A 24801-nucleotide genomic window follows, 5' to 3' on the forward strand; every position below is an offset into this window, starting at 1 on the left:
TAATATGAGGATATCTTTAATCTACATGAGTCCTTTATTGCGTTGACGAATCAAAGCTTCAGAAAATCGATGCTAAGTCGACAGTTATAACACCATTGAAACTTTTAATTAGAAAACTGTTTGGGATTCGGAGTGTTTCATATTTGTAAAAGAAGATCAACCAAAAGTTGTCGTACAAAGAACACTAGACACTTCTTCAAAAGATAACCTTCAGTGGAGATATATCTGTATAATCTGGAATACTTTATCATCATGTAACGTTTTGTTGATGCATAGACATTCTTCGACTTGATTGCGAGACAATTCGTTCAAATTAACGCTCATAATAACGGGCTAAATTCAGGTCATGCGAAATTAGTTCAATCAGTGGTTTCTGTATGTCGTTGCTACAGTATGAAATGTATTCAAATTCAAGTCTTTGTAAATTGCAAGTTAAAACTTGAATATTTTAAATTATGTAGCACCGTCAGGTCCAACGTAGTGACGCAGACTTCAAATCATAACAAGGGATATTTTTGGGAAAATTAAGGAAAGTATGGAAAGTATACAATACAGTCCCTGATCATATTAGATTTATTGTCCAGTACTGCTGTAATTTGCAAAAGAGACTTTGTGAAAATTTTAATCAAAAGAATTCTTTTGTTTTAAAATTTCACTAAGTTCCTCATGCAAATTACCTCAGATTGGGAAGGCGCAATAAGTCAATTTTGAGTTTTCTGAATTCGACCTGTTCTTAGTGCGATATTCTGTCGTTCCACAGGATCTCTTCAATAACATCTAAGTTACTAGAAATTGATCAATTTTTCACATGCTCCGGCTCTTGCCGATCCATCAACCTCATACAAAAGGTTATTCATCTGTTAACGACAGTAAAGACAGAAATGAGCGACTAACACTACCTAAGGTTTCCCACTGTATACCAAAATGTATAACGGAAAAATTCGTATAACAGACTTAATGATTCTGCCATGATGACTTGCGTGATGCCCTAGTCGATTGTAAAAGGTTACTACCCTCAGCCATACTAAAAACCACAAACGACATCATTTAATTTTACTCGACCGCCAACAGAACCCCGAGACGAACGTTCATGTGAAACGTCTGATGCACACTGTCTCTATATCCACTATGCAATTTCGTTCAACGTACGGTCGTAACATTCGACCTTGATTGCAGCTTGCATTTTATTTTAACTCAAAAATTGACTGAAGACAACAGAATAAAAACAAAAACTTTTCCACATTTTGTTTTGCTACAATTCTATAAGATATACGAACAACAACAAATTTTTACGAGTTTAAAAATTACTGGTTCTACCTGCTCTACATACCCATAAAAACTTGATAAAACATTTCATATTCAATGCTGAAAAAAAACCAAACTTCTTCTTTCACGTCTTTCCATATTACAATGAGAAATTTTAACTGATGCTCGAACAACTGATGTTACACAATATTCTTTAAGATTTAGGATGGAAATACGATACCATGTATCATATCATTCAATGTTGACGATCTCAAGGAGAAAAAAAGAATTAATTAAAACGGCCGATAATAAAAAGTGAATTATCAGCCCAGACCTTCAGTGACTATCGATTTTGTGTAGATCTATTCTACATTTATTGCTGCGATACTCGATTTAATAGCAATACAATTTCGCGGTTTGTTATGAAATTCACATCCATGAGGAGAAGATAACGAGAAAGTTTTCTAATAAAGCAGCCAAAAATGTAATGAAAACAGATCTTTGATAACGTATATATAGAATGATGTACCAACCTGTGCTATCAGTTCGTTCAGTGCTACATATACCGAACTTGCTTTGCAAAAAAGGGTTAATGGTATGGGTTAGGGACAAACATTCGGAGCAGTGTGAATCGTACGAAGGAGGAATCGCAGTTTGGATCGATTACCGGAACCGTTACCAAATCAACCGAAAGCTATCGGCGACTTCTTGGTGTTCTTGTGGACTGGGAGAAGAGATGGGAATACTTGTTATATGTGAATGTCCCAAGTTTGTTCAACTAAGACCCAGGCACCTGGGAGATTATGTGGTGCAACCTTTCGAAGTAGTTACGCTGGGACCTGTTATTTTAACCACGTTACTGGTGGCGACAAGAGGGCCGTTGATCACTCTGATAAATTAGTTGATTCAAATTCCAACATCCAAACATCATCATAGCTTTGAGGGTCGACTTTAAAATAAACATTTTGTTGAACAACGAAAGATCTCGCACTTTGAATGTAACAGACTAATGATCGTAAGTGGTTAAGATAAGTAAACGAAGTGAATAGTAAAAAAAAGAATTGCTAAGACAAGGCACTTGGTGCTCTGGCTAAGATGTTCCCTCCGCCCACCACGTTGTAAAGTTAAGTGCAAAGGTGACTTTATGGAACCATTTCCAACTGAACTAATGGACCTATTAGAATCGTAAAGATATACTCACGCCGATAACGGGTAAAATTAGCATTTGATTTAGACCGACGGGTTTTTTGCTCGGTTTCTTGTGTACAAAATGATTTTCTAACAGAAAATCATCAAAGGATTTTCTAAGGTTCGTTTGAGCAAAAGGATTTTCTATGTTTATCTGCTCCTCGGTTTAGACTTTGTGTTAATATTTCGAAAATATTTGGGGGTCGATTTTGAGTGCCAGTAATTTTTTGTATATTTTCGTGTATTCTTCAGGTAAAAGTGTAAAATTCAGCATGTAGAATGACGCGGACGACATATAGATGTAGTGTATTTGTTCATACCGATGCATTCCACAAAATAGCATTCCGATATCACTTTTGTGCATGCTCTATGTATACGACTTTTCTTGGGTGTGATGAAATTCAACTAGACAGAATATAAAATTGAAAGTCTCAGACAAAATTGTAAACATATCGAATTATATGAATCAGATACATTTTCCTTGAATATGGTATTGACATTGCTAAAAAAAAAGTTTTTTTTTCTGAAGAATTTGAAAACCTGAAAGTCATAAGGAAGAGGATGATTTTTAATTGAATGTTTTAAAACGACATCAACTTATCATTTCAGTTATTGAAATCTTTATTTGTACAAGACTTTCAATTGTCCTTGTAGTGCTTCTATGTCCCGTCTGTAAGAATCTAGCTCCTCGTATTGGTATCTATTGGCGTGCTAACTTACTTATATTTTCATTATTGAAGTAGCAGACCAAGAGAATCAAATAGAATGTTAAATCGAATGAAATATCTCCTAGTAGAAAGACATACCACCCCAATAGTAGAAAATATTTCGTTGAAAAATTGTAGTAATTTTCTGGAATAGTTATTTGTTCACGAGTGAAGAAAAACCACAACAATGCCATGTTTAAAGTCTCAGGACTTTCCGTCTTTTGCTCCTATAGCGAGACAAACAAACATTCAACTTTATTGTAGAACATTTCTTATCATACTGAAACGGGTTAAAGTCTCATTGTCTTCAGCCGGAATTATTGCAAATTTTTTGGGCAAATAAATTTTTCGAAAAACGTAAATTTTGTTCTGTTGACTATTTGATTATACTCTGCGATATGAGAAATATTTAAATGCAACGTAGGCTTGCATGCATGTAGGTAGGTAGAGCGAACTTTAAAATTACCTATACTTTGATGTGTCTGGTTGGTTGTTTATCTTTTCAAAATGCTATACCTATATATCATATCACAATCAGATCGAAAGTGAAAGTGCTTCTGCAAGTACATAGATCGGGATTCAAGGTTTTAAGTCTAACACCGGCTGCCATATGACATGAATAAAATATCATCTGAAAAACTAAGTTCTTAACATAAGAGACTGACCCTATGCACCTTTAACAGCATTGTCGATCGTATGTTTCGTTTTTTATTATTACGAAAGAGTTCATTAACAGCAATAACATTGACTTGTTTTGAAGCCAAAGATGATATAATCCGATCACTGTTTATTGTTGTGCGTGCTTTCATAAATATCCTCACAAGTTTTGAGACATGTGCAATATTACATGCCGTAACAATTGTTGAACGATTTATCTGCATGAACCAGTTCGAAACCGACGTTACAGATCCAATTAAAATTCAACAATTTTTTTTTTATTTGGTGAACTGAAGCACATGTTGGTATTTATGTCTGAAGGATATGAAAAAGTTGTTCGATTCACCCTTCAAAATGGTTCACGGTGTATTTTTTTGGGAGGCAATGGTAATATTTCGAGTATAAATACTCTTCGCTGAGATGGTAAAAATCATCAGTTCAGATCACTCTTTCAAGTGTAAAGCAACTTACAATCTCAAAATGTTTTCCAAAGTTCTTGCTCTTTGTGCTACATTAGCTGTTGTCCGTGCTGGCAATTTAATAGCCGGACATCAGTTGGCTTACTCATCCGCTCCAGCCGTGAGCTCGGTCTATCAGTCATTACCTGCGAAAACTGTTGCTTACGCTGCACCAGCAATCCAAACCACATACTCCGCTCCAGCCATCCAAACATACGCCGCTCCAGCATACCAAACCGCATACGCTGCACAAGCAATCAAAACTTATTCGGCACCAGCATACCAAACGACATACGCCGCTCCAGCAATCAAAACTTATTCGGCCCCAGCATACCAAACGACATACGCTGCACCAGCAATTAAAACCTATTCGGCACCAGCATACCAAACCTATGCCGCACCAGCATACCAAACCTATGCCGCACCAATTCAACAAACATATTCAGCCCCAATTGCCAAAGTAGCCACTTACTCATCAGCCCCAGCAGTGAGTCAAGTATACAGCTCGATTGCCCAGCCATCGATTGCATACGCACCAGCCCATATTGGATACTCATCCCCAGCCGTCGGTTCAACCCACCAAAGCACAATCCGTTCTTTCGATGGCACAGTCTCTCACCAATCGAAAGCCATCGACACCGCATTCTCCAGCGTACGAAAATCTGACACCCGCATTTCAAACAATTTGTACACACCAGCCTTAGCTACAAAGACCATTTCTTATGCTGCTCCATTGGCCACCAAAACACTAGCATACGCAGCCCCATCTTATGCAGCCACTTCTTATGCATCTCCAGCTGTCTACTCATCCGCACCGGCTGTTATTTCACAGAAAGCAGCCATTTCTTACTCAGCTGCACCAGTCGTGTCCCACGTATCCTTTGAGGGAATCGGTGCTCACTATGACTGGTAAGACGGTGCATTATTCCACAATCAATAGACATGCTTTTTGGCTATTTTCGGAGTTTTGCTGAATTGGGACCACATCGTGATATATCAAACATTATACCATTACCATTATCTTTTATATTTATTGATGAAACAAATTCAAATTTTATCTAAATAAAATTGCAAAGAAATTTATCCATCAAATATCTTAGTTTCAATAAATTTAATAAGAAGAGAGGAGGACTTGCATTGCAAGTCTTGCAATCAACCTACAAGTGGCACCTATTAGCAAATTAATTATCATTCAGTGACTGAATGTTCAAATAGTTCAAATCGACGAACTACCAGAGTTACAGGATACAGGCTCGTTTATCTATCAGCTAGGATTATTTCTTGTATAATTCATTTTGTACTCGTGTGACACGTGAGAATTTTAATTGTCTTGAAATTTCTACAACAATATAATGTGACTTGTTATGACTTGCGATACAAAGAGTCAACGCTGCGTGTGTTCTGGGGATGATTACACACTCAAGGAAGACACTGCAAAACTCGGCCTTTTGAAGCAGATGTAGTTGAAAATTTATTTACTTATTTATTTTTAAAAATTTTGAAATTACATCCGGCATATGTAACCTTTTGAAGTCTTCAATAAAGAAGTTGCGAAAAATCCTAGTAAAATTTTTCTTATACAGTTTGTTCAAAAATGAAATGCACAGTTTTTAGTATTGCGAGACATTTCAAAATTGCAATCTGTCAGATAGTAAAGGATGCGTTTAATTACCCGGCGCATTAAAAGATTTGAAATTTGAATGATTTTTTCCACAGCTACATATTTTTGCATGTTAAGTTTCTTACATTTTTTGCAGATAGCATTTTAATAGTAGGAAACTTAGATTTCGTAGGAAGAATTCGCGGACGGAAAAATGTAAATTTATTTTGAGTCTGAGTATTGATCTATGATTTCTCTTAGATCGTGTTTCTATTCCAACAAATCGATGGTCTTTGAATACTCAAATCTGTAGAAAGACCGTCTGCTTCATACATTTAGCAAATTTTTTACAAGAAGTTTTATCAGCACTTGAAGTGACGATATTGGAAACACGAATAAGCACCAGGAAAAAAAAATTTGTCAACAATTATTTTCTACAAATATATAAATATTTGGCACAAATATGTAAATATTTGTAACAAATAAATTCGCAATTTATTTGTGACAAATATATAAAATATAAAATAATTTTAAATTATTTGTTATAAATATTTTAAATATTTGTGACAAATAAATTCTAAATTTATTGCGACAAATATTTAAATTATTTGTGACACATATTTTATAAATTTGCAACAAATATTTAAATTATTTTTTAGAAATAAATTCAAAATTATTTGTCATAAATATTTAAAAAAAATTGTGACAAATAATTTCAAATATTTGTCACAAATAATTTTGAATTTATTTCTCATAAATATTTGAAATATTTGTGACAAATATTTAAATATTCGAACCAAATTTTCAACATTAAATTTGCTTCGAATAATTGAATTTTTTTCCGTGATGATTTTTTGCTGCTAATTGAAGTTGAACAGTTAGCCGCTGTACAACACCATCGATTTCTTTGAATAAAGACACGATCTAAGAGAAATCATAGATGTAGAACAATACTCAGACTAAAAATAAATTTACATTTTCCGTTCGCAAATTCTTCTGACGAAATCTAAGTTTCCTACTATTAAAATGCTATTTGCAAAAAATGTAAGAAACTTAACATGCAAAAATCTGTAGCTGTGGAAAAAACCATTCAAATTTCAAATCTGTTAATGCGGCGGTTAATTAAACGCATCCTTTACTATCTGACAGATTGAAATTTTGAAATGTCTCGAAATACTAAAAACTGTGCATTTCATTTTTGAACAAACTGTACTAATTCTGCAACACTACTTTAGGCTGGTACTTTCAACAAAAGAAGCTATAGATTTCAAGTTGGTTCAAAGTTTATTGTGATGTGTTTGACCAAAGCACTCTCTAGCACGATGGTTTGACGTTTTCAAATGGTTAAACCGGATAGTAACGGACTAAAAAAAATATTTTCTTTAAATTTTTTGGAGTCTCCAGCCAGGGAGTACACAAAATTCACTCTGTTTTTTAAAGTGGCAGATTGGCAACGGACCATTTGAGTATAATATAACATGTAGCTTTAGACAAACGTAACAAACAAGAACTCTTGTTGGAGCCTAGACATGCGACTCCGTCGAGGAGAAGGTGACCTTGATGAAATCAAGTTCTAAACAGAGGCAGCCTGTTTCGTCGTTTACGAGCTCTAAGGACTGCTACTCATCAGTCGGTGGCAAACAGCCCATAGAGGTCTTCTAAATGTGTCATCGACACAGGAGACATGCACAATTGAACAACAAGTGTGTGCATTGTCAGGATATTTGGACGTAGGTCCGAAATGACATCAGAATGAAATTTTACTAGTGAGAATAAGACGATCAATTAATCTTATTCTCACTAGTAAAATATGAAAACGCACATTTCCACCGTACGGGTTCCGACAAAGCTGCTTTTGTTCCGACTAACTTCAGAACTCCGATTACCGTACGGATATCGAATTTCTCCCGTTTCTCTTTACCGTCGAAACCAGGGACTATTTTTGAGAAATCGGATTTCTCAAAATTCTCAAAAATTTCTCAAATTTTTCAAAGTTGGTTTAACAATGTAATTTTATGTACAAGACAGCAAGACAGACATAAAAGTAACCAGAGAACTTGTACAGTCGAAAAAGAGTAAGAAGAAGTAATTAAAGCCTTCGATATTCATTTTTCATGTATTTATCAAAACTAGCTGTCTAAATCAGTTCCAAAAACGTTTAAATATTAAATAATTTTCCTAAATTTTATTCAGAATAATAAGAAAAATATTTTGAAAAATTCTGATAAATTTAAAGAAATATTTCTCAAAGAATTCTCAAAATTCTCAAAAATAGTCCCTGGTCGAAACTCTTACGCGACGAGACTCCATCCATCGTACCACCATTCTTTGTATTGTCACTCAAGACTTTCAAGGTCTTTGCAGGCACGTCATCGCACTTAAACAACTCATGACCGCCGTCTTCATGACTGTCGTCCTTGAGATCATCCCACGTTAGATCATCATTGCTGACATCTGCATCGTGTGCCTTACCTTTCTCTAAGTTTACCAAACATAACAACTCTTCGACACTAAACTCTGCCTGGCCATCAACGGACGTCAAGTCGTTAGCATCTCGGACAACAACATTTCGGATGCTGTTTAAACCTCTATCATCATAACTGAGGACGTTGTGGTCGCGCTTCAGTAGGTCTCGATGACGAACATGTATCATTTTCGCGTGTAGGTGAAATATGGACCGTTATATTACATGCCGTCACAATTGTTGAACGATATATCTACATGAACCAGTTCAAAACCGATGTTACAGATCCAATTAAAATTCAACAATTTTGTATGTTTCGGTGAACTGAAGCAAATGTTGATATTTACGTCTGAAGGATATGAAAAAGTTGTTCGATTCACTCTTTAAAATGGTTCACGGTGTATTTTTTTGGAGGCAGTGGTAATATTTCGAGTATAAATACTCTTCGCTGAGATGGTAAAAATCATCAGTTCAGATCACTCTTTCAAGTGTAAAGCAACTTACAATCTCAAAATGTTTTCCAAAGTTCTTGCTCTTTGTGCCACATTAGCTGTTGTCCGTGCTGGCAATTTATTAGCCAGACATCAATTGGCTTACTCATCCGCTCCAGCTGTGAGCTCGGTCTATCAGTCATTACCTGCGAAAACTGTTGCTTACGCTGCACCAGCAATCCAAACCACATACTCCGCTCCAGCCATCCAAACATACGCCGCTCCAGCATACCAAACCGCATACGCTGCACCAGCAATCAAAACTTATTCGGCACCAGCATACCAAACGACATACGCCGCTCCAGCAATCAAAACTTATTCGGCCCCAGCATACCAAACGACATACGCAGCACCAGCAATTAAAACCTATTCGGCACCAGCATACCAAACCTATGCCGCACCAATTCAACAAACATATTCAGCCCCAATTGCCAAAGTAGCCACTTACTCACCAGCCGTGTACTCATCAGCACCGGCTGTTATTTCACAGAAAGCAGCCATTTCTTACTCAGCTGCACCAGTCGTATCCCACGTATCCTTCGAGGGAATCGGTGCTCACTATGACTGGTAAGACGGTGCATCATTATTCCACAATCAATAGGCATGCTTGTTGGCTATTTTCGGAGTTTTGCTGAACCACATCGTGATATATCAAACATTATACCATTATCTTTTATATTTATTGATAAAACAAATTCAAATTTTATCTAAATAAAATTGCAAAGAAGTTTAGCCATCAAACATCTTAGTTTCAATTGGAAAATTTTCTATCAGAAAGACAAACTGCCTTAGAATTGGCAAGTTACTAGTGAATCACTAGTAATGATCTAATTAAAAACGAGGATGACTTGCAATCAACTTACGAGTAGCATCTATTAACAAATTATTCAATAATCATTCAGTGTCTGAATGTTCAAATAGTTCGAGTCGTTGAATTACCAGAGTTACAGGGTAGGATTATTTCTTGTAGAATTCATTCTGTACTCTTGTGACACGTGAGAATTTTAATTGTCTTGGAATGTGATATAATCGTTATGAAACGGCGCTAAATGTTCTCAAACAATGATCGGAATAATAATGTCGACTAGTTATAACATGTCTAGTAAAAATTGATTCGTAATCAATCTCGACCTTAATTCAACAAAAATTGTCATTAAAGTATGAGCCAGCTATACAGGGACCCGGCAGGATAAGTGTATAACCTAAAGTATTTACACAATTAACATAACACAACACTGCAAAACACGGCCTTTTGAAGTAGTTGCAGATGTAGTTTCACAAATTTTGAAACTACTTCCGGCAGATCTAACGTTCTGAAGTAGCTACGAAAAATCATAAGTACAATTATATACAATCTTATACTAATTCTGCAACTTCTTTAGGCACTTTCAACAAAAGAAGTAATAGATTTCAAGTTGGTTCAAAGTTTATTGTAATGTATTCGACGTTGTTAAATGGTTATCCCGGATAGCCATGAACTAAAAAAAAGGTTTTTCTTTAAATTAAATTAAATTAAAAAATTTTCTTTAAATTCTTTGGAGTCTCTCGCCAGGAAAATATTCTGTTCATTCTTCGCAATCTCAACTATATTAGACCATGACCAATAAGTACGTACTTCGTACGGGGCTAACGAAATCTTATCACAATCAACACGACTACCTTTCAAATTGACACCTTTCAGACGGGCGATTCAAAAATATGGCAACATGAAACATTTTCACCCGATAAACATCGTAATGCAAATGATTGTTTTAAAATCAAAACTAAATAAAACAAAATTTTATGTAATAATCAAGCAGACTTGGTGACGCGACGCAAATTAAAGCGAAATTAAGCGAACAAAAAAATGGAGTAAGGACATCGACTTTGTGCAACACACCTTTTCGCATTTTGAATTTATTACAAGAATTAAGTTATTGACTGTCGTAAATTTAAACATAAAGTCAATTGTTTAACATATACAAAGATTGTAACCTATGCACTCGGTTCGCTGTAAATTTGAACTGGTATCATATATCACATACACCACTGTACAGGAAAGCCAACATTATATTCGATGTTTGTGGTTCATGTTGTTATTTAAACTTAATTGAACGGTTAGTAGGCGATCTAAGAGTAAACATCAAAAAAATTTTGCTCTGAAAATTTTTCAGAAAAATTGTGAAAAATAAAGTATTTTGTTCGAAAACAAATGCCTGAGGGTGAATAAAAAGCCAACGAAGAACGTAGCGGTGCATATGAATGAAAATTTTCGCAGAAAAGATCGTACAAAATTGGTGAAAAACAGAGATGCAAAAGCGCCTCTCCCACCCTGCTCGTGAAATAAGGAGTCCAAAGAAAACCCTAAGAAACTGAAGAATGCCACTGCCCACAATGTAATTGAGCCCTTGAAAATGAAAATGTAAGAAATCCTTGAGAAACATTTGTAAGTATAGACTGGCCTGAAATTGATGTACGTTGGACAAATGTGAGTACAAATATGTTTTGAGTATATTAGACACGGAATGGGGCTGTAAAGGGGCCGCAGAGTGTGAACGTTACGTAAAAGGGTGAATCTAATTTTGTCTCGCGAAATAAGTGTAACTGGTACGTGAAAGGGCGAATCAGGTTTGACTTCGAACCTTATGAGAGCGTGAATCTGCTCCTGTCTCGCGAAATGAGTGTAACTGGTACGTGAAAGGGCGAATCTGGTTTGACGTCGATCTTTACGTAAAGTAGTGAATCAGCTTTTGTCTCGCGGGATGAATGAGTGTGACTGGTACGTGAAAGGGCAAATCTAACTTTGCTTCGTTGTTGCCTCTATGCTTCTGAATTATTCCATGACCCGGATCAGTTGAACAGAGGGCTTTGAGTGAACGTGGTCTGACGGTGTGAATCTTCGCTTGACTCGCCAATAAGTGCGAATGTTGCGTAAAAGGGCGTAAGTATGTCTGACTTTAATGTTATCTCTCTTCTTTCACGCCCTAATGGTTTATTGGAGGAAGCTTTTTTGAAGAATACGAAAGTCAAAAGAATGATTACCACCAACACATGAAAATTGTCCTATGATGAAATACCGACGAGTCTGAATGTACAGGTAGTAAAGGTGTAATACATGATTGGTATATATATCGCAGCACCTACAGGTAAATGGTCAGATAACTGAACGTACAGGTAAATAATTGTGACGAGTACCCAGGTAATTGGACGATGAAATTGATAATTACAACAAAATTTGTAGCTAGTCCGATCACTTTGTCGAGCGACGGTGATTGTTGTTAGGTTAAGTTACAACATACCTCGAGTGGCGATCCAGCGCTGTTCACTGTAAACGTGATTTGTTAAAATACAATGCACGCTTACTATGAACCGGAGAGTAAAAAGGGGGATCCAAGTGGATAACTCCCACTGTCAGTGGTTCAACGTTCAAACTCTACTGGGTATGTGCACAGGCACCAGCTCTTGATATGTCACGGTCACGGTCACGGTCATGTTGTTATTTAAACTTAATTGTTTTTATCGACTACTATCGACGACGTTGTATTTGCTGCTGCTGAAATTAATTACAATCAGCATCAGCTTATTATATCGTAAATAGTCGTAATTAATCTTATTTAAACGATGTTAATGCCGAAGGTGTTAGTCACCTGTAATTTGTAAGTGATTGGAACAATAAATAATTCTGTTGACTAAAGTCTTACAAATAAAAATTGATTTTTGTTGATGAGCTGAAGATACTATCAAGTCTGTAAACGTTTGGGGGAGGTCACGCAGATAGAGATACGTGGGTTCCACCCCTTACTTTTGTGTCTGATGACTCCAATGACGTAATAAGTATTAACTATTACGTCATTGGATGACTCATCATGAGAAAAATTGAACGCTCAATAATATATATCAATCCTTTACACCAGATATTCATAAATATCGCATCTGTTCGGTTCTTTAGTAACTAGTGATCTTTAATGGTTTTTTTTGAAACTGGAGTTATTGGTCCCGCCGGAACTATTTTTAGAGATCAGTTGGTTGTATGCCCAAACAATCAATTTTCATATCGCTAAATACGATGTGCGGAGGCTCATTGGACACGTACTGTCCTTAACCATTTTTTTTAAATAATCTATTTATTATCATCCCAATATATTTCTGTGTGGAACACTATTTACATCTCGAATCTATTATAATCTATTAACGTAACAATTTGTCTGAAATTAAATTAGTCCAACATTTTTTAGTCTTCCTAACATCGTCTTATAAAAATTTAGCACAAAAGAAATATAACAATAGTCCAACATAGTCCAAAAAATAGAGTAAAAAAATTTGCGTACACAGTACAAGTCAAAACTATTCTAAAACAAATAGCAAAAATAAATAAAATCAAAATTTCAAAAAAGACCTTGAAGGTCTACATCACAGATCATTTTTTTTTTTTTTTTTAATTCACAAGAAAAGTAAAGTATCACACAGGTAACCAGTCAATTTAGAAACACAAAAGGCGAGACCGGAGAAAAAGTGTCACTTTCACGCATAACCTTCAGTCTCACTTTAGCTTTAAAAGTTCTTATGCACGGCAGATATCTGATCTCACTTTCAACACAATTGTAGTCATTTATCGCGGTGACTAGAGCTGCATTCGACGAATTTAGCGATGAGGAAACTGAGGAATACATGTTGAAATTATGAATGGCTGAAGCTCTTCTCATCGACCGACCGTGAACTGCGGCATTGGATTGGAAATGAAAATTGTGTTTGGTCAGGTGTCTGACGTATTTATGCATGTTGATGATCCGCTCCGCTTTAACAAGTTCGGTCACCGGTAATAATCCCGAACTGTACAGGTAGGTCGTTGGCGTGTACCGGTCCAGACGAAATATAGCTTTGATGCAACGGTTCTGTAGAGTTTGCAGTTCCTTCAGCTTATACATAGCACAGTCTCCGTAAATGGGCAGCATGTACAGTAGATGACTCTGGACATACGCAAAATAGATACTTTTCCTCTTTTGCACAGGAATGAATTTGCTCTTTCGCCACATTAAGGAGATGAAAGGTGTAATTTGCCTCTTGATGTGATTCACGTGCTCGTGGAAATTTAACTCTTCGTCAATTACTAGTCCCAAATACTTGAACTTGTTGACTCGTTTAATCGAACTGCCATCGATGACAATGTCCAGGTTTTCAATGTGCCTGGCACGACCAAACAACATAAAACAAGTCTTCCCAACGTTGAGGGACAGTACATTCACATTCAGCCAGTCGTGCAACAGGTCGATGTCATGCTGCATTGCAAATCGAAGTTGTTCCTCAGTGTCAACCGAATACAGCAAGGCAGCATCGTCAGCATACAAAACCAATTGACCAATGAAATCGAGTTTTAAGACATCATTGATGTAAATTATGAAGCTCAGGGGACCCAATTTCGATCCTTGTGGTACACCAATTTTGACATGTTTGAAATCGCTAGTGCTGTTTCCAATGCAGGTTGCTGTTTTCCGGTTCATCAGATAACTCGAGATCAATTTAACTGCATGAGGAGATAGGTCCAAGCGCTTCAATTTCCTTGTTAAACGTGTGGGATCTACTGTGTCAAAAGCCTTCCTGAGATCAATGAACAGAGCGGCCACGAATTTACGTTTGTTAGAAAATCACGGAAAATTTCGATGATCTTTAGGAAGTGATATTTTACACCTGGTGAAAGCTTATGTTTAGATCAGCCACTTAGGTTTTGGACATTAACTAATCGTAGCTTTGTAAAGCAAACTTCCAAAATAAATTCGTATTCGATGTCCTATGGATACCTATGATCTGAAAAATAGGTTCAGACACCTATGAGTTGATCGTGGAGACAGTGACACCCAAATTATCTGATGACTCATTTTCCGTAAAGCGAAAAGAACAGAAATTTTAGCATAGAGATCAACCTTTTAGTGTGGAACGGGCTCAGAAATACATAATTGGTTGTGTCAGCTCGGATTTTTGGGTATCGGGGAATCTGGCACAAGGTGCCAAAACAATGCACTTTTGAACTACGTAAAAGGTGAACTCGCACACGCAAATGCTCTTTAGCCATGTCATCGACTCCTTTTACAAAGTTTTGGTATCGAAAAATCGTGTGTGAGTTCACCTTTTTACGTAGTTGAAAATTGCGTTGTTTTAGTGCCGTGTACCAAATTACCCCACACCGATTTTTGAAAAAACCTCAACCCGCTTCTTTCAGAACCTAGACGGAAAATGGTTAAATTCTTGAATAAGGGCCGAACCCTTCTAAGGCAAATCTTTGAAAAATCCTTTACAGTGGAGGTCTGTCTCATAAAACTGCTCATATACGTTTTAAAACTTTTTACCACTACCACGTGCATGCGCGTAACTATTTCACCCGTACAATCACTTTTGTTTACATGATAAGACCAGCTGAAAATGCAAATCAATGACTAAACTTCACTGACGTCCACTGTATTAGAAGAACCCCCAAACAGATAAATTGAACAATCATTTGAAATCTGTAATTTCTGACTAATTTTGATTATTGAAATGGAAAGTTTTCGCTTACTGTCTCCAAATTATTTGAACGTTTCATCCTCTTCAGGAGTATTTTCATCAACAGATCCGCTTTACTCAGAAACGCCTAATGAAGTGACCTTAACGACATAAACTGCATACCAAATTTGCACTAAGATTGCAACTAAAGTCACATGGTATGCAGCGTAAAATTAATCGGTAATTACTCGGAGCAATTTCCATCCAATATTTTGAGGCATAAATTAAGTCAATGTCTGTGTTACATGCCTTATAATGATAATATGTCAGAACGTAACATTCATTGATCATTGAAATTTAAATTTTGTGAATTTCATTACAGTCCGAAAATAACAAACAAATTATTCACACACGCAAATCCTTGCTTTGAAACTGTGAGAATACGAATTAATCATACTTCGGCTACTTTACTTGCATAGACGATCAATATAGGTGTGCTAAGTCTGCTGGCTGATGTTAATACAGTATATAGCATAGTTTACTCAGCAATATAGTGCAAGTAATGCACAAAAATAATTACAATAATTTTATGTCGTTAAATGTATGCTGTAAAACCAGACTCATTAATAGACTTAGCTATATGCAACGGTTTTTATGTTTATAGTGTTGAAAGGTGGAGGCCCATACATGTTATACTATTACTATTATCTGCCGAACAAAAGGGCACCTCTACGACTGCAGCAAAGACAACAATTAATTAATTCTCGTGCGTAGATTGAAAATGCAATTTGAGCTCAAAATAAAATTGTATATAAGATCAATGAAAGAACTGAACTGGTACCAGTCTAGCGTCTGATATTCGTGGATACAACAAATCAAAATGTTCAGAGTAAGTTACGTGTTAGAATTCACCAAATTGATTTTCTTTGTCTGATCTAAAACATTTTTGCTTTTTTCTCCTTCAACAACGTTCATCAGTTCGTAGTATTACTTGCCGTTGCTGCAGTTGCACATTCCCAATATGTTGCTCCAGCCATCACCACACAAAACCAAAACATCTACAGATCATACGGCAATCTAGGACAAGTGTCAACATACTCAAAATCCATCGACACCCCATTTTCATCGGTCAGCAAATCTGATGTACGAGTCAGTAATCCCGGTTATGCCGTTTCACCACTTGGCCATGCAACCTATGCTGCCCCACTCGCTCATGCTGCTTATCCAGCTGCTTACCCAGCTGCCTATCACGGATACGCTGCTCCACTTGCTCATGCTGCCATTGCTCATCCAGCTGCTTATCATGGATATGGAGCACCAGTCGCAAAGGTTGGTGTTGCCCCAGGTCTTTTGGGTGTCGCCTACTCAGCAGCTCCCGCTGTCGCTCATATGACATACTCGAATGGTTTGGGAATTAATTACGCTTGGTAATTGATTGCGCTACAAAACAACAACAAAAACCTTCTCCATAACAAGCAACTCGCTGACCTTTTCACTACATTCAAACACAGTGACCTCTTCAATCGCCCAAATTCTTTTCCAAATAATTTCCGTTTTATTTATGAAAAGAATTTTATTTATTCTCTGTAAGTTTATTAATTAAACAAATCTGTCACCTCACGGCATACCAGTCTGATTAATGTTGATATCGTTTTGTAAAAATATTTTTGAATAAAATCCAATTTTGAAATGGCGGCTTTTTTCAGTCTGCTGGGTGAGTTAGACGGTTGAAACTTTTCATCTGTTACCTAAATACATCGACGAGAAAAATAGCGTCTAGACTATATTGTCCTCTTATATACAGAACGTTGTAATAAAACTAAAGAAGTAAAAGATGTTGCATCAAATACTCGGCGATACTTTGAGGAAAAGACGTTAAGATTTCACTTACTGTGGCGATGCGCTTGTATCGGAAGGTGAACATTCGAAGCTTATTTTTCAGTGAGAGAAATGGTTTTTTTTTGTAATTAAATTAACTGAAGCTACGGAGTGAGCCTGCACGAAATGCGAACACTTAAACGGCTTGACTGACCTAAATACCTCACAAATCCGTTTTTTTTCAATCAAATTCTTTGAATTCTGAAACTTGGAAGATGGTCACCTCAATGATCCTAGAAGTACAGAATAGAACCCAAAAAAATCTCAGAAATCCTTCAAAGCATACAACATACAACTTTGATAATTTCGAAAGCTGAAAAAAACGCTCGTCGCCTACATATTCCAGTCTGCTTCAAATTCCACATGTCACAAACGGCGTAGCAGTCCTGAGTACTTCGAACGGAGCTAAAAACTCACCTCACTTTTTCGAATAAAAATATCTTCACATTTCTATAGGAGACAAGTGGTTTATTTACCTTTCGCATCAACTGCCCTCTTATCAACATGTTCTACAATTTCCTCTCTGACCTGTCACCATCCGACATCTTTTACTTTATCATCTCGGTTTCTCCAACAAATCGTATTCAGTGCTTTTGAGACTCGAGACCTTAGGAAACGGAACTGGTTAGAAACTCATCCGTATAGTAGATGCCAGTTACTGATTTTTAATTGCAACTTTCTGCCCCATTTTAATAAGAATATCTCAGGGTGATGATTGAAAATTACACAGAACTTTGCGTAATGTGTTGCGAAAGGACAATGAAAAAAGGCGTCTGCTGGTTGTGTAAAATGCTATATTGGCAATTTTATTCTTCAAATTTACAGATTTGTTTGATCGTAATGACATTTTGAGTTATGGACGAGTGAACGGAAAAGACACACTCAATTAAACCATTGATCCACAGCCCACAAACGAAAAATTATCATCGATGTAGTTTAACGCCGCCGCTGCCTAGAAACATTTTTTTTTTTTGACAATGAGATCGTTGATGGTCATTGACAACAAAGAGTTACAAAAAATTCAAAGGAAAAAGGGAAAGAAAAGTTTTCAGTTAAATTAACTTCACTTAATGGTAACACATTTATTCTAGTATCGTCAGTTTTTACAATGGAGAAAAGGAAGGGGAAAAACTAAATTTATTTAAAAAAAAAAACCAAAATCATGTAATTTGAGCGCATTCTCAGAAGTATAATTTTACGAGTTGAATGGAGGAAATCGTTTAATTTTGGGATTTAGAACCATAGCTTACTTGTCGGTTTATTACCTTTAGGCTTAACACCTTTTTTGCGATTATCTGAACTGGATGTGTCTCTAGTATCACTCGACATTGGTGCGTCATCGCCATCGGGTAATTGTGATTTAAGCGATGTCTTCAACATCTGTATCTGAAAAGCGAAATGAATTTGATGTTATTGAAGCTCTAGCGAATTATAAATGATGGTTCGAAATCGCAAACGGTTGTAGAAGTATTCTGTTCAGGGGAGCAGAACTGCTCCCATTTATTGTGACTCTTGTCAACGAAAAATTAGTAAAAATTAAGGTTTACAAACTTCCGGCAAGCGTACACTGTTGGAGAATCAGATAGATTTAAGAGGTGAAGAGAACCAATTGCAATTGAAAAACACCTAATGGACCGTAATGCAGATGGGAGATACATTTAAACGATTGCTTCTTGGTATACCCACGAAATAATCCTGTCAGCGAAGTGAAGAAATTAAATTTCGCTTCGTTCAACAGCTCAGGCTGTGTCCCAATGATTATTAATTGAGTCACACTTATCCCAGCCCAATTTGTTTTGTTTTTCAGCTGGTTCACTCATACAACCTCACTGCTTTATATACGTGTTCATACGAGAGAAGAACTCCGAAAAAGATGGTTGGATGAAGTGGAAGAAGAATTACGAAAGAAGAGACAAATTGTGGAGTCAGCCAAGAATGGTATCTACGAGTCATAGCCATATCCCAACAATTACCTACTCTAATGGAATAATCAACCAACAAAATCCACCAACAAAAAATCAAATTTATTTACTTCTATGTTCATAAATGTCAATTACAATAGTCCCAAGTGAACCAGGCGAGGAAGTTCAGCATTGATAAAATCTTTGAATCGGGGTTCATTAAATAGTTTAGCCTTCAGCGCTTTCGAATCACCAGTTGTTAAGTATTCACTAAGCTTAGCCGTATCCAACAAAAAGAATATTTGGAAACAGACGCACTTCACCACTTCCATCTGACCATGCCTCAAAAGTTCCATTTGAAGATCGTGCAATGATGGAATGTTTCCAGTAAATTGGAGGCTCTTCAAGGTATTTGAAAATTCGACATAGTAATCGTGAATGATCTCGCTGCGACGAGCTCTGCGGTTTTCATCCGATATCATGTTGTACAGAGCGTAGAAAAGATCGACACATGGACTCGCCACAACGGACACCTGATAATCCAAGAAAAAGAAATCCTCGATGGTCTCGCCGTTTAATTTGAACAGCAGATTCTTGATGTGAAAATCGCCATGGTTCAAAACATTATACCCGTTCGGATCCGGTTCGTAGAGCCGTTGTCCCATTGCAATGAACTTTTCACGAAAACGTCTCAGTCTCTCCACGTATTCATCCATTCCACCCCAAGACGTTAGCACATCACACAGTACGACGAATGGCTCATTTAAAAATGTTTCTCGTATCATCGAATCTTCCATATGGAACATTGACGCTTTGAATCGACTCAAATCAGCTGATTTCTGTTTGATCAGGAAGAATCCGGCTGCATGATATTTGGCTAGCCTTTGAAACACACGCTTCGAGTCTTCATAATTGGGCAATGGTTGAGTGATTCTCACATAGCCTTGAGCTCCAAGATCTTCCATGACAATAGCCCGATGCGGTTCTGTCTGTTGATATATGAGTTTCGGATGAGTTTTCGCAGAATCACCAACGGAAGCCAGTAGATTGTCGATGTCGTGCAGTGGTCCATCATACATATCTTGCTCGGTAACATAAATTGGTGACGTTTCACAAAATTCACTCTCAATGCCAGATGTTGGCGGTAATTTTATCACAACTGATAACGAGCCAGCACCTTGTATCGACGTTGTGTAATTGATTTCAGCACGAAGAATCAAAGACACAAAATTTTCGCCAGGCTTTGCATTTGTTTTGACATCGAAATTCGACACTTCCGCCTTATCGTCGGCCGTATGATGTCGGATTACAGTTGTGAAGAATTCTTTGTTTACCCATGACGGTACGTTCACTGCCATCGTTAAAGCGTTCGGTCGAATTACCAAAATATTACTGAAGTGTGTCTGATTCGATGTGTGATTGACTTATGTGGTGCAATCCAAAAAAATTACTTTATTTATGTGATGAGATAACACAAGCACGTTTGGTTGGATCACTACTATAATATACACACCGATAGTCGATTTTGATGGTAAATGGTAAAACCTTTGAACGCGTATTTTTGTGTGAGAAGCAGAAATATCGAAGTGTTTATGTGTGTGTGCTTTGTTTTGGAAATTACCCATACAGTTCCATTCGTACATGCTGTGAAACCATTAGAGATTTGATGAATTGTTTAATAGGTGGAAACGGAATGATTTCACGAAAAGTGTGAACTAACTTTACGCAATACTAAAGATCATGGTCTCATCAAGTGAATCATAGATTATGCGGTACGTTCTAAGCCTTGAATAGAAACTCTCAGAATAATCCCAGACTTACAGTCTAGTTGTTGAATGTGGATATAGGTGTACCATTCTCACCTTTACCAAAATAAATCTTTTAGACATTTTCGTCCTGTTTTTTGTTCTTTCCTATACGCTATCATAAGAAAATGAAAGAAAATTTTGGAGAAAGAAAACCATGACTTTGGTATGTGACCAAAGTTCCTGACGATCGATTTTCAGAGCCAATTGGAAACTTCAATAATTCAAAAATATACTCGAACATCAGTGGATATTATGGCTCCTTTTAGAACTCGTTCAGGAACTAAAAATTCGTTAGTGAAGATTTTGACATATTTTATATGAAAGAAGTGTCAAAATTCTCACCAGTGAAACTTAACGAAGAGTTTCTGAATGAGCTCTTAATGGTATTTCGATAGATCATCTTCAATGCCCTTTGAAATGCTATCCACGTTAAGAACTGCCATGACTGCCATGTCATTTGAACGAAAGATCTTGAACCGCCGCCTGTTATTCGTTCTCTTTTTTACATAGGATTTTAAATTTAGTACTCAAATGGCAGCTCCTTTTTGACATTAAATTTTGGGTTAAATAAAACACAACGACAATAATCTGAGGCTACGTTTGAAAGTACCGTGACTTGAAGATGATCTATAGAGAATGCTAATAAAGAAAGATCTTGAAAATCTTTTATTTTCATTTTGGTTGATCGGGACTAAAACTATGCTCAACTTGGACTTCTAGGAGTTGAAAAGTTCAAAATAAACCAATTCTCGGCAGGTTTTCTCTGACTGGAACCCGAACCTGAACTAAAATTTCAGGTTCGACACGAACTTGAAGTACACCTTAATTGGTTCGACCCGAATCTGACCCGAACCCAAACTTGACCTTCGGGTTTGACCCGAACCTGATCTGAACCAGTGATTTTCTGAATGGATCAGGTTCGGGTTCGTGAAAATTTGTGATTTATGCAAACATTTCGGGTAACCCGAACACGACAGGTCAGATTTTGAGGTTCAGGTCAAGTTCGGGTCGACTCTGAAATTTTAGTCCAGGTTGAAATGCGTTTCGAGTGTGTTCTAAATGGAAATAGGTCAACCCAATCCGAGGCTAAGTTAAAGGCTTGGAATTTAATTTCAGTTCTGACCATAGTCTGAAAAATGATTTTTCGGGGTTTATGAACACAGTGTCAGCCGGAAAATCAAGTTCGTAGAAGAAACTTTATGAAAATTTTCACATTCCGAGTCGCGCAAGACAATTTTCATTTTCATATAATTCGCTAAAAATACACAGCTGATTGACATTTATGTATGACGTTTATAGAGTCAGCTGTTCATATTTAGTAAATTACATGTAAATGCAAATTGTCTCGCGCGAATCGGAACGTGAAAATTTTCATATAGTTTCTTCTACAAACTTTTTCTAGATCGTGTTGAGTATCGGAAAAACGATCAGCACCTGGAAAACTCGAACTCGATTTTCCGGCTGACACTGTCTAGAACATGAATCACTTGAATCTTTTGTGGTCCAACCCAAAATTCATGTGAATCTGATTCAGGGACGGATCCAGAAAATCTTCTGACCTAGACGACTGGAAGTTTTTAAAGATCTAACCGGGGTGATCATTGATTTAATGAATTTTCTGAATACAAAAACAATAGAACTTAAGCTTGTGACATGGGCGCCCGCGCCTCATCTGATTATAATACACAGGACGGCTCAACTTACTTGCCATCATAATATATAATGATTAAAGCCTCAACCGCGATAGAAAAAGACAAAATGAGTCACAATTTCCTTACAAATGTCGTCAGAATTTCTTTCGTTTCCTGATCTCCAACAGACATTTCAAAGAAGTTAACCCAAGAAAACATCCTTAAACTTCAAATGCATCGGAAATCTTCAAAAAAAAAAAACTTAAAAGAAACATTCCGAACAATCAAAAATACATCAAAATCTCGCACAGCGTTCTCCTTGACTTTCATGAGTCTTCCATGAGTTGGGTAAATTTCGCCAGAATTGTCACAATTTAAAGACGGGAAACTGTTCTTGGAGCAAGTGAAAAAGGGCTACATCGCGTCGCGGGTCATATATTTTCGAATCGAAACACATTTCCGCGCTAAAACAAAATTTAATGGAAACTAACCTCTTGCTCAATGGTTTCCTTGTGTTTGGTACGACGAGCCTTCTCCAAATTCGCCCGTTCAATTTGCTTTTCGATGCACGACAGAACCGTTTCACACGAGTCGCACCATTCACGTAACGTAGCTGAAATGTTACCAATATCGTTCCATTGAATGTCCCTGCCGATAGCATAATCAACTTCCAATTGACTGTTGCGTTGATCCAATTTGCCGTGAATAATATCTGTTGGTGTGTAGAAAGAAACAGGTTGAGTTTCATTGGACGTACATTCAACGCGATGAAAAGGAATTCTTGCGAGTTTTTAACGCGGCTCACACAGGGCCGTAATAAGCGAAACCCCCCAATCAAAAATTGAGTTCGACTAACCTGCGTAAATCGATTCGATGATCAAGTCTTCCAAATCTCGAACATTTTTGATGTCCAATTCTACCAACAGATCTTTGTATGGAATCACTTTGCTGCGAATGGCCATTGTAACAATCGTCAAGTGCTGCAATTTCTTTATCATCAACGGGGACAGTTCCAACAGTTGTTCCTTGTTATCCAAATATTGTTTGTATGTTCCGTACGCGAACAATTTTAATGTGTTGAAGTACCGCGAATTGGGACCATTTTCTAACTGGAAATGTCATGGTCATTGGAATCAATTTCTTCATTATGATTCAACGATGCATTCGTTTATTGTGTTAACAGTCTCACCTCGATGATGTTGGGCATAACCAGCAGTTCCCCGAAAACGTGGACACCAGGCGCTTCTAACACTTGTTTGATTAGATCTAGGCATGCGGCTCCTTTTGCGGATTTTGCAAGCAACACAAACTGTTCCAGCGGATTGTGGGTTGCAGCTGGTATAATGGATTCGATATCATCCGTCATTACAGACATTTTCGTGGGATTAGTTTCGACTAAATATCGGTACTCTAAGCGAAAAATCTGTCTGAATGGAACTTTTTGTTCCTGCCGACGAAAGAATTAAACTTTTGTTTATTTTAAAGATAAAATGTCAATATTTTGCTCTATGCAGTGAGTACGTTTAATGTTTCAAATATGCACTTTAGCGACTTGCCGAAAAGTGAGTTAAGGCGCGAACATTTGTAGTTTGTTGATCATTTTTCGCAAGCCTCAACAAAGTGACTACGTACCTAATCCAACTTCGCATGCAAAGGGCCTAAAATCCTAGAAAACCTTAAAAATGCCTCCATTTTCGGGCCGTCGCATATAAAATAAGGTGGTTGTGGCAATAGATCTTTTGTTTCTGGGTAAATGGCTAACGAAATAAGTGTTACGTTACACCCATTTACCCGGTACATTATTGCATTTAGATGAGATTTTGCTTAACGTTTACTTGCGTTTGTGATGTTAAAACGCCCCCACACACTGTTGCACATTGTTGAATGAGAAGGAAATATAATTGAGACCAGTTATTTTAACTTGTCTTCGGAGATATGTCAAAAATGTATATGGAAATATGCAATGTCAAGCAAGGTTCTGAAAGAACCAGGTTAAGACAACTCTGAGTTGATCACGAAGGCAGTGACACACAAATTGAGTTCAGCGGCTACGAAGTTTATATGAAAAAGGCAACGTAACAAAAACAAAATTCCGAATTTTCCTAAAACACATTTTCTTGAAGTTGATTTCATACACAATTTGTACTCAGTGCGTTTATCGATTTCGGTGTCAATTGCCCCCGTGGGTGTCTTAACCTGTTCTTTCACAACCTTGATGCCAAGTATCCCAAGTTATAATTAACTGGTCTTTGGAACTCTGAATTCATTCATGACAGCTGACCCTCAGATCAATCAAATTTTACTCTTTTCACTCTCCGTG

General features: G+C 37.0%; 3 protein-coding genes across 4 annotated transcripts; 1 reads left to right on the plus strand and 2 right to left on the minus strand.

Annotated features, from left to right (window-relative positions):
- Window positions 1–4208: 4208 nt before the first annotated feature.
- LOC119070710 (larval/pupal cuticle protein H1C-like) lies at window positions 4209–16699 on the plus strand. The gene is made up of 3 exons (XM_037175163.1): window positions 4209–4556; window positions 8983–9378; window positions 16242–16699. Exons 1-3 carry the CDS (start codon window positions 4218–4220, stop codon window positions 16692–16694), a joined length of 1188 nt encoding a protein of 395 aa, XP_037031058.1. The 5' UTR covers window positions 4209–4217; the 3' UTR covers window positions 16695–16699.
- Window positions 16700–17918: 1219 nt separating this feature from the next.
- On the minus strand, window positions 17919–23978 carry LOC119071004 (COP9 signalosome complex subunit 7). Of its 2 annotated transcripts, XM_037175603.1 has the most exons (5): window positions 23671–23978; window positions 23338–23590; window positions 22973–23193; window positions 18407–18527; window positions 17919–18093 (listed from the first exon to the last, which is right to left on the minus strand). In XM_037175603.1, the coding sequence occupies exons 1-5, from the start codon at window positions 23854–23856 to the stop codon at window positions 18065–18067; spliced, it is 810 nt and encodes a 269-aa protein (XP_037031498.1). In that variant the 5' UTR covers window positions 23857–23978; the 3' UTR covers window positions 17919–18064. The 2 variants fall into 2 exon arrangements, with proteins under 2 accessions (XP_037031498.1, XP_037031497.1); XM_037175602.1 differs by lacking the exon at window positions 17919–18093 and having other exon boundaries at window positions 18194–18527.
- Window positions 19142–20548, minus strand: LOC119070988. The gene has a single exon (XM_037175578.1). It carries the CDS (start codon window positions 20398–20400, stop codon window positions 19195–19197), a length of 1206 nt encoding a protein of 401 aa, XP_037031473.1. The 5' UTR covers window positions 20401–20548; the 3' UTR covers window positions 19142–19194.
- Window positions 23979–24801: the final 823 nt, after the last annotated feature.

This window comes from Bradysia coprophila, assembly GCF_014529535.1.
Source record: "Bradysia coprophila strain Holo2 chromosome IV unlocalized genomic scaffold, BU_Bcop_v1 contig_106, whole genome shotgun sequence".
Taxonomy (NCBI): domain Eukaryota; kingdom Metazoa; phylum Arthropoda; class Insecta; order Diptera; family Sciaridae; genus Bradysia; species Bradysia coprophila.

Bases quoted from the DNA above. Each gene is read 5' to 3' on its own strand.
- LOC119070710 (XM_037175163.1), top strand. From the start codon at position 4,218: ATGGTAAAAATCATCAGTTCAGATCACTCTTTCAAGTGTAAAGCAACT. The intron at 4,557-8,982 runs CCAGCAATCAAA...GCTTACGCTGCA, and splicing joins ACCAAACGACATACGCCGCT to CCAGCAATCCAAACCACATA. The intron at 9,379-16,241 runs TAAGACGGTGCA...AACGTTCATCAG, and splicing joins TCGGTGCTCACTATGACTGG to TTCGTAGTATTACTTGCCGT.
- LOC119070988 (XM_037175578.1), bottom strand. From the start codon at position 20,400: ATGGCAGTGAACGTACCGTCATGGGTAAACAAAGAATTCTTCACAACT.
- LOC119071004 (XM_037175602.1), bottom strand. From the start codon at position 23,856: ATGTCTGTAATGACGGATGATATCGAATCCATTATACCAGCTGCAACC. The intron at 23,591-23,670 runs GTGAGACTGTTA...TGACATTTCCAG, and splicing joins TTATGCCCAACATCATCGAG to TTAGAAAATGGTCCCAATTC. The intron at 18,528-22,972 runs GTTAGTTTCCAT...TTCGCTTTTCAG, and splicing joins AGGAAACCATTGAGCAAGAG to ATACAGATGTTGAAGACATC.